The sequence below is a fragment of the Bos indicus genome, chromosome 29, assembly GCF_029378745.1.
Source record: "Bos indicus isolate NIAB-ARS_2022 breed Sahiwal x Tharparkar chromosome 29, NIAB-ARS_B.indTharparkar_mat_pri_1.0, whole genome shotgun sequence".
Taxonomy (NCBI): domain Eukaryota; kingdom Metazoa; phylum Chordata; class Mammalia; order Artiodactyla; family Bovidae; genus Bos; species Bos indicus.
The window spans coordinates 45069078-45079310 of NC_091788.1; the positions used below are offsets into that span (position 1 = coordinate 45069078).

General features: G+C 48.4%; 1 protein-coding gene across 2 annotated transcripts in view; it reads left to right on the forward strand.

The window, feature by feature from the left end:
* DPP3 (dipeptidyl peptidase 3) overlaps positions 1-9834 on the forward strand; it is a 31957-nt gene extending 22123 nt beyond the window's left edge. For both annotated transcript variants that reach the window (XM_019954984.2, XM_070783068.1), the window contains exons 15-18: positions 85-205; positions 1585-1764; positions 6422-6584; positions 9300-9834. In XM_019954984.2, the coding sequence (XP_019810543.2) occupies positions 85-205; positions 1585-1764; positions 6422-6584; positions 9300-9451 (616 nt within the window). In that variant the 3' untranslated portion in view covers positions 9452-9834. The remainder of the gene's footprint in view (positions 1-84; positions 206-1584; positions 1765-6421; positions 6585-9299) is intronic.
* Positions 9835-10233: the final 399 nt, after the last annotated feature.

The window sequence follows — 10233 nt, forward strand, 5'->3', positions numbered from 1 at the left end:
TGTGGATGGGGGGGTGCTGGCAGGGAGGGCAGGGCCCAGGCAGCCTCTGACCCTGCTCCCCCACCTCTTCCCTCCCTCCCGCAGGATCTTTGGCTTTGAGGGGGCTGATGCGGAAGATGTCGTCTACGTAAACTGGCTCAACATGGTTCGGGCTGGGCTGCTTGCTCTGGAGTTCTACACCCCTGAGGCCTCCAGCTGGAGACAGGTAGGGGCTGGGGGACCCCTCAGAGGGAAGGGTCTCTCCTGGGGACCAAGACCAGGATTCTGGGTGTAGGGATGGGACAACTGTACCTACGAGGCACATGAACCGGGTTGATCCCAAACTCTACCACATGTGAGGGCAAGTCACATCACTGTTGTAAGCCTCAGTGTTCCTGCCTGTAGAATGGGAGTAATCGTCTTTTTGCCCACCTTTAAGGGAGAATCAGATGAGATGATGTTACTGTGACCACTAACAGGTGATACACAGGACTCCGTCTGTGCCGCTTGGTTCTAACCAGTTTATATGAACTGACCCCTTTGTCCCCAGTGTCAACCTAGGTGGTAGGTATGTTATCACCTTCGTTTTAGAGATGAGGAAATGGAGGCACAAAGAGATTAAGTAACTTGCTGGCAAGTAACAGAGTCAGAATTTGAATCCAAGCAAACTGGCTCCAGAGCCATTAGGCTACGCTGTTTGGCTATGAGATGTACTTTGGAAACAGGGTAGGCAGGGACTTCCCTGGTGTTCCAGTGGCTAAGACTCTGCACTTCCACTTCAGAGGGCCTGGGTTCAATACCTGGTTGGGGCACTAGATCCCACATGCCACGACTAAAGATTCTGCATGCCGCAATGAAGACCTGGTGCAGCCAAAGTAATTGATTAATTAATTTTTTTTAAAAAGAAATTCAAAGCAAAAATTAAAAAAAAAAAAAGAAACAGGGTAAGCAATAGAAATCTTTTAAAAAGTCACCTAAGTCTGTTTTGAGGAGGTGATATTGGGTCATCGAAAGAACACACGTTTTAGAATCAGGAAACTTGGGTTAGTCCTTGTTCTCTCTTACCAGCTGTGTGACCCTGAGCACTTCACCTCTCTGGGCCTCTGTCTTGTCATCTGTAAACTGGGGATTATGATGCCCTCTTGATCCCACAGAACTGAGTGCAAACAGGATTGTGGAGGAGAAAGTGGCTCAGGGTGGCAAGGGACCCTCTGGGGTAACTGCTGTCATCAGGGCGGGGTGTGGAGCAGAAGAGGGCAGGGTGGGTGACGAGGGGGCGCAAGGCTCTGGGTCCTGCCTGGAAATGGCCTCCTCGTGCCCCAGGGCAGCCTGCCCTTCCTTGTGAGAGGAGAAGGGAAGCATTTGAGGGGGGAGGAATTAAACACCAAAGGACCCACAGGGTGAGGGAGAATAAAACAACAATAAAAATTGACAGTTAGCAAGCACATATGATACATCAGGCCTTGGAATGAACTCTTGATACTGGGTTGGCTAAAAAGATCATTCCTGTAACATCTTAAGGAGAAACCTCAACAAGCTTTTTGGCCAACTCAATACTTCTTACCTTGGGCCTACAAATGATTCCTTTCTCTTCGGCCCTGGCAGGCCCACATGCAGGCCCGGTTTGTGATCCTGAGGGTCTTGCTGGAGGCTGGCGAGGGACTGGTTACCGTCACTCCTACCACAGGCTCCGATGGGCGCCCCGATGCCCGGGTCCGCCTTGACCGAGACAAGATCCGGACAGTGGGCAAACCCGCGCTGGAGAGGTTCCTGCGGAGACTCCAGGTAAGCAGGGGCCTCTTGCCTTGGAGGCCCCCTCCAACTCAGCCTGTCTGCACACTCTGTAACAGGGAAGGCTTCTTGGAGTAGGTTGTGTTTAAGCCAGAAATGGGAGTGCCAAGGAGGAAGCAACTGTGAAAAGATCTGAGTGCAGAAGAAACAGAGCATAAAGGCTGGTCTTGGGACTGGAAGGAGCTTAGTGGGTTGAGGGACAAGAAGGAGGAAGCCTGGAGCTTGGTGAGTGAAGGAGGGAAGGACGGTGTTCACTGCAGTCCTGGTTTCTCTCCCATGTTGGGATGTTTAGAGTCAGGAGACCTTTTGGGATTCTGGTGCTAGGACTAACCAGCTGTGTAATTGCCTTGCTGGCCTCCACTTTTCTCATCTGTTAAATACATCACCTGCCTCACTGGCAGGAATTCAATGAAGCAACATATATACGGAACTGAGCAATAAAATGGAGAAGGCGATGGCACCCCACTCCAGTACTCTTGCCTGGAAAATCCCATGGATGGAGGAGCCTGGTAGGCTGCAGTCCATGGGGTCACTAAGAGTCTGACACGACTGAGCAACTTCACTTTCACTTTTCATTTTCATGAATTGGAGAAGGAAATGGCAACCCACTCCATTGTTCTTGCCTGGAGAATCCCAGGGACGGGGGAGCCTGGTGTGCTGCCGTCTATGGGGTCACACAGAGTTGGACACGACTGAAGCGACTTAGCAGCAGCACCAGCAAAGCAATAAAAATCATGTTATCCAACCCAGTGTGACACCAAGTGTGGTCCAGGGACTAGCAGCAGCAGCAGCACCCAGAACATGCAGATTCTCAGGCCCCACCCCAGACCCCCTGATTCAGAAACTCTGAGCGCGAGGCCCCAAAACCTGCATGCTTACTAACCTTCCAGGTGATCCTGACACTCAGCAAGGCTGGAGAACCCCTGATGGTGACCCACTCCTTACTGGGTAGTGCCTTCCATCAGAACAGGGTCCTGCTGGCTTTGCCAACCTGAAAAAGGCCCAGCCTTCAATTCAGCAAATATCTCTCTACTATTATACTCCCACCTATTTCCAGAAGGGATTTAAGGCATTTTTCCTTAAAAGATATGTGTTTGACCATGAAAGTAAAATAAAATTAGAAATGAAAAAATATTAGATGCCCAAGGCAGTGCCATGTCCCAGATTAGATTCTGGAATAGAAAACAGACATTCATGGGAAAATGAGTGAACTCTCAATAAAGTCTAGAGTTTGGTTAAGAGTAACGTACACATTTTGCCCAATGTTGACAACAGATGAAACTGGGCCAGGAGCCCATGGGAACTCTCTGGGCTATCTTTGTGGCTTTTCTGTAAATCTAAAATTATTCCAAAACAGTTAATTAATAATAATAATAAGTCACTAGATAAAGGAATCAAATCCACCAAACCCTTGGCCAGTATTGAACTGTGACTTAGTGGTGACTGAATACAGGGCGTTCCGTCTTAGAGACTGAAGCAGGTGGATCTTTGTCCAGGATCATTCATTCAGCAGAATGGACAGTGCCACAGTGGTGGCTTTACAGAACATATGGAACATGGAACAGGAGATACAGAACATGGAGGCATTTTTTGGTGCGGCTGTTTCTTTCATTATCCCCCTAGGAAAACCCAAGAGCACAGCAAAGACCTAGCCAGCAGGGAAGATGGAGTCTTTTCCACAGGGAAAGCCTTCAGCCACGGGATTACAAACAGTCATAGCTTTGGCTCACCCATATTGTAAAAACTGATGAGGTGAGATATAAATCTGTATTTCTGGCTTCTTGGAGGGCCTGCCATCAATAGACTTAATTCCCTGGAACCGAGCCGTGGCCACTGCGTTTGGCTATCTACACGTGCTCCACTCTCCAGTCCGCCAGGTCCACTTCCTGTTTCCTGTACCTGCCTTAGTCACTCACTCATGATACCACCTGGCTCCCGTGGATACCCCTGTCGCCAGCTCTCTGGTTGAAGCTCCTGGTAGCTAACATGTCCACTTCATGAATCTATGTTCCCATGCTGGGTGTTAAGCATTATGCAAAAGAGAGAAAGGTGAGACAATCTCTCTAACCTTCCCCCAGGAGTTCCCAGTCAGTTTTAATTCCTGCAGAGCTAGGGAAAATCATTCTACCTCTGGGCCTAAGAGGAAGAGGCTTACCCAGAGGGTGCCCTAGTCGGAGTCCTACTTTGCCAGTGGCAAATTGGCAGAATAAATAAGGATCAGAGCCACAGATGTCAGTTATTTGGAAGAGAGCCAACTAGATCTCTTAGTCCTAATCTTTATAATCACTGAAACTAAAAATAGGCAGCTTAAACAGATTTTAGATCCAGCTGAAGATAAGAGAAGTTACAGAGAGTGCATCGTGTGTGCTAAGGCACTTCAGTCGTGTCCAGCTCTGTGCGACCCCATGGACTGGAGCCCGCCAGGCTCCTCTGTCCATGGGATTCTCCAGGCAAGAATACTGGAGTAGGTAGACATGCCCTTCTCCAGGGGATCTTCCCGACCCAGGAATTGAACGTAGGTCTCCTGCATTGCAGGTGGATTCTTTACCATCTGAGCCACCAGGGATGCCCAGAGTATGTAGTACAGAGACACAAAGATAGAAAATTTAGAAGAAATTAAGAGACACGGAGGAGGGAGACTTCCCTGGTGGTCCAGTGGCTAAGACTCTGCACTCCTAATACTGGGGGCCTGGGTTTAATCCCTGGTTGGGGAACTAGATCTCACATGCCACAAATAAAGATCCCAAATGCCACAAGAAAGATAAAAGATCACAACTAAGACCCAGTGCATGAAATAAATAAACATTAAAAAAAAAAAAAGACACGGAGGACAGTGTGAAAAGATCTACTGTACATGAACTGAAGTTCCAAGAAGAAAGGAGAGAGAAAAGAAGGAATTTTAGAAGAGATAATGACTGAGCACTTCATAGAACTGATGAAAGACCCAACTCAGAAATCCAAAGAAGCTCAAGAAATTCCAAGAATGACAAGCAAAACATGTGTCTAGAAATATCATAGAATAGAAATTCCCTGGTGGCCCAGTGGATAGGACTCTGCACTTCCACCTCAGGGGCACGGTTTCAATCCCTGGTCAGGGAACTAAGATTTCACAAGCTGCACCATGTGGATAAGTAATACTGATAATGATAACTTCATCAAAACTTACCATAAAGAAGGTAAGAAGATGCATCTTAAACTGGGATAGGGTATTTATCACATATGAGTTAACAAAAGGTTAGCAGCTAAATATATAAAGAACTTTCCAAAAAAAGTGAAGAAAAAACAGCCTAACAGAAAAATAGGCAAAACTCATGAACCGAGGAAGAAAATAAATAACCCACCAACTTGTGGGATGTTGTTCCATCTCATTAGTCATCAGGAAAACACAACCCACATGAGATTTCCACCCACCAGCTCGGCAACGTGAAAAACTGTCAATATCACCCTGGTGAGCCGAGCCTGATGGACCGCCACCCCCCTGCCTCTGGGAGTGAAAACAGGTGCAGCGAATCTGGAAAACAATGGGGGCATCATCCTTTAAGGATTATTATCCAGACCTCGATTCTCCTGGGAAAACCTGCCCCTGATCACCAGGAGACGTACAGTATGTCCAGAACAGCCTCGGAGGGCAAAAATCACAGGTTATACAGCAACAGTGGAAGAGACAGGACTGTGGCATGTTTGTAAGTGTAAGTTTGTAAGTATAGCCACGGGACTATATACTGCACTCACAAACACGTGGATCTCAGACGTAGTTCGAGCAGAAAAAGCAAATCACAGGATGTGGGCAAAAATGTAACATGAATTGAGAGTAAAACTCAGGGAAAACAAGAGGCTAATAAGCACAAAGTCAAGTGCTGATTCCTCAGGCGGGGGAGGCTACGAGGTGCAGTCAGGGAGGGATGATGTGAATAACTGTTAAGCTGGGTGGTGGTGGTGTGGGTGTCATTCTTTATAAGGTAGGTACTGTACGTTTTTTATTTGAAATGAAATGTTTTTTATATGAAATGTTTTATTTTAAAAAGAGGGTGGGGACTTCGTGGTTGACTCTGAGCTCCTACTGCACGGAGTGAGAGTTCAATTTCTGGTCGGGGAAATAAAATCCCACATACCATGCAACCAAGAAAAAGTATTTATTGAACACTAAGAATATATTGGGCTTCCCTGGTGGCTCAGGTGGTAAAGAATCTGCTGGCAGCGCAGGAGACCTGGGTTCGATCCCTGGGTCGGGAAGATCCCCTGGAGAAAGGACTGGCTACCCACTCCAATATTCTTACCTGGAAAATTCCATGGACAAAGGAGTCTGGTGGGCCATAGTCCACAGAGTTGCAAAGAGTTGGACACAACTGAGCGAATTTCACTCAAGAATATATTGTCTGAACATTTGTCATGGTAAAAATTAAAAAAAAAATGTTTTTAAAAAGAAGATAATGTTACTATCCTCCTTGTGTACAGTTCAAGTGAGATAATCAAAGGGAACCATTAGCTTCACTTTAATATGGACCCTACTCAGTGCTAACACGTGATCTGCATGCCCGCGAGACAGCAGACGTGGTCCGGGGCAGGGTGCTGCTGGCCATGGCTCTTGGCAAAGCCCCGTGAATGCACGGAGGGCGTCCATCCAAAGGCACTAACTCCTGCATTCCCACAGGTGCTGAAGTCCACGGGGGACGTGGCCGGAGGCCGGGCCCTGTATGAGGGGTATGCAGCGGTCACCGATGCGCCCCCTGAGTGCTTCCTCTCCCTCAGGGATACGGTGCTGCTCCGCAAGGAAGCCCGGAAGCTCATTGTTCAGCCCAACACTCGCCTCGAAGGTAATGGACTCCTGGGCCCCCTGTGATAGAGGGCCCTCGGGGAGCACAGAGGAGGCCTGGAACTGACCCCGGAGCTCGGGAAAGGTTACTCGAGGTGGCTCCTGTCTCCCCGCTCCCTCCCGGCCCAGTCCTCCCCATGCCAAACCTCAGGCCCACACCTTCGCATCCACCACCACCACAGGCCAACCCCAACACACACACACACACACACATACACACAGGGTCAGGATGCTTGTGAGATGGCAACAGAAGGTTGAGGGCGGCCAGCAGAGCAGGGGCTAGTGAAACAGACACACCCCGGGCCTCGGAGGAGGCCGGGCATCATGCTGGAGAGTCAGGCCTGGTGGGGCCCAGGAGTGAGGTCAGGTGAGGCAGAGAGGAGGCACCCAGCAGGCTGAGAGCAGTCAAGTCAGAGCAGAGGTCAGCAGCCCCACGGTCCCTCTCCCCTCCTTAAGTGATGCTGCCGTTTCCAAAAGCCACGCACTTGTACCTTTTGTACTAAGAGCGTTTGCGCCTCCATGGGTAAGAGTGAGAGTTAAATGCAATAATTACCTCCTCCTAGTGAGGAGAGAGCATTTCAGAGGTTTAGTCTAAACTCTACTCTGGGGAATTCCCTGGCATCCCAGCGGTTAAGACAGCCCTTTCATTCCCGGGGCCTGTGTTCAATCCTGGGGGTGCCAGCACCCTGCTGCATTCACTCTCTTCTCATCCCTTGCCTCACGTTTCCCAACACTGGCATGTGAGGCAGTTGAGACGAGGTGGTGCCAGGCTGTGGTTAAAACATGAGCTTCAGAACTGCGCTGCATCCTTGGCCTATTCACTTAACCTTTCTGAGCTTGGGTGTCTTCATTCATAAAGCCCGTGTGGATTGTGCGCTGACTCTAGTGAACCTGAGTACTTCCTTCAAGTTCTAAGTGTATTCCAGGGATTAACCCTTTAAATACTCAATAATACCCAGTAAGGCATAGGTATTATTACAGGTAAGGAAACTGAGGCACAGAGAGTCAATTACTCAAGGCTTACAGCTTTTTACTGGAGGAACCAAGAGTCAGATCAAGAGCATTTGCTCCACTACGCTAGTCATGGGAAGCTGTGAGGGTTAAATGAAATAATTACCTCCTCCTGGTGAGGAAAAAGCATGTAAAATGTTTATTCCAAATTCTAGGGAATTCCCTGGTGGCCCAGTGGTTGGGACTTAGCGCTTCCACTGCCGAGGCTTGGTTTCAATCCCCCATGCAGGCTGCATGGTGCAGCCAAAAAAATAAGAATAATTAAAATAAAAAACACTTTAGTTAAAAAACAATATAAACTCCACTCTGTGCTCCAGAGGTGTCATGGTTTGCCAGCCCTCTCCCCTGGCTCACCACCCTGCAGGCACACCCTCTGAGCTATCACCCAGCTTCCTCTTCTTCATGGCGGCTGTCACTCTGCCGTTTTCCTGTCTGCTTCTCTCCATGGCAACAGGAACAGCATGTCCCCAGCACCTAGCGCAGGGCCGGGAGCCACTCAGTGCCTGTCAGTGAGTGAGTGAGTGGATTATACCAGGCTCCCAGCAAGTGCTCATTACATGGACAAGATCATCATTGCTTTGACTGTCCAGCTCTGGGCAGGCACTGGGGATGGACTCCTCACCTCAAGTTGTTCTCAGCCCATTAGAAATAAGACAGAGAGAGAAATGGTCTTACAAGGGAAGTGTTCATGGGTGCCCAAAAGACACAAACAGTGGTCTGAACACTTAGAGAAGGGAAGATCATATCTACCTTTGAGAGAATTGGGGAAAGGTGGGTCTGGGGAGGAAGTAGGGGGTAAACTTTGAGGCCCAAAGAACAGGTTGAATTTTCAAAGGTGGTGGTGATGGTGGTGGTGATTGTATTAATAGCTCACTTTTGAGGACTTCCATGGGCCAGAGTCTGGGTAAAAACTCTCCACGGATCAACTCCCAACAACTCAAATGAGGAAGTTTCCCCTATTTCAGCTGGAAACTGAGACACAGAGGGGCTGTATATTTGAAGTCACACAGGGAGTGGCTGGCAGGATCAGGATTTGAACTCGGGCCATCCGAGCTCAGAGCCTGTGCCCTTAGCTGCATACATCCCATAAGGCCACAGAGTACAATGAGGCACTGTGAGCAGGTAGAGAAGTGGAGGGATGTTAGAAGGAAGTGCTTCCCATGAGTATTCAGGGACACCACATAGGTTAGATGGGTGCCCTTGGAACAGCCCCAGTTGACAGATGAGGAAGTAGGTTCAGAGATCGCGATGCTTATGATAGCTGGCACTTGGTGAGTGTGCCTTCCACCCATTATATTATATTTAATCATCGCAGCTTCTTGAGAGATGTACTGTGCTTGCCCCCACTTTCCAGATGAGGAAACTAGGGCTTAGGTTAAGAAACTTGACCAGGGCCCCACAGTAGATGGAGATGAAGCAGTTCCTCCTGGAAGCCAAGGACTGTGTCTGTTTCACCTAACATGGCACTGTTGTAAATCTCTATTAAGTGAATGAATGAATGCAGCAATTCATTGAATACTCCCCCTTTAATGTTTCCTATCTCATAGGATTATGGAGTCAGTTAGATAATGAAATATTGAGCACAATTTTTGGCACATGGTAAAAACTCAGGAAGACAACTAGCTGCTTCTATGATTACGACTATGATTCTGTTTCCCTATTAAAACCTTTTCCTGCTGCTGTTTTTTCTCCATCTCCTCCCCAGGCTCAGAAGTACAACTTCTTGAGTATGAGGCCTCGGCTGCAGGCCTCATCCGATCCTTCTCTGAGCGCTTCCTAGAGGATGGGCCCGAGTTGGAGAAGATCCTCACCCAGCTGGCCACAGCTGATGCCCAGTGCTGGAAGGGGCCCCAGTGAAGCCCCATCTGGCCAGGCTTAAGGCACCTGTGAGGCCCTTCCCCGACTCGATCAAACCAAGGCTGTAAGTGGCCCCCTTTTTGTGGGCCCAGGAGAGGGGCAGGAGCCTGGACCTTGGTGCTACCTCAGCCAGGGGTGGTGACACTAAGCCCTTCCATTTGTCAGCACTTTCCAGCTTATCAGTGGTTCCCTTGTGTTATCTCATTTGATCTACACTGCCTTCTGCGGGGTGGGCAAGGCTCCTTGTCCGGATTCCCAGATGAGGAAATACAAGTTGTGAGAAAGTGACCTGTCTAAATCCTGCAGGATTCAAAACCTCTCCCAATCCAGTGCTCTTCATGTATTACTTTTATAACCAGAAAAATAAATATTGGAAACCACCACCATCTTCGCAATTTGTGTGGTTCTTTCTGGCCTTGGCCTCACGTCTCATTTGCTCCCAGCAGGGTGGTGGGATCAAGTCCTAGGGAGGGGGAAGGAGGGTCATTTTTAGGCTCCCATCTGCAACAGGATTTTGCCATCACCTCTAAATCTGGATATGCAGAGAGTCACATGGGTGAACATAATATGATTTTTGCCATCCTCCCTCATGGCTTTTCTTCTGTTTTAAAGAAGAACCTAAAAACTGGAACTAAGATCATGACTGTAGCCATGAAATTAAAAGATGTTTGCTCCTTGAAAGAAAAGATATGACAAACCTTAGATAGCATATTAAAAAGCAGAGACATCACTTTGCCAACAAAAGTCTGTATAGTCAAAGCTATGGTTTTTCTGGAGAAGGC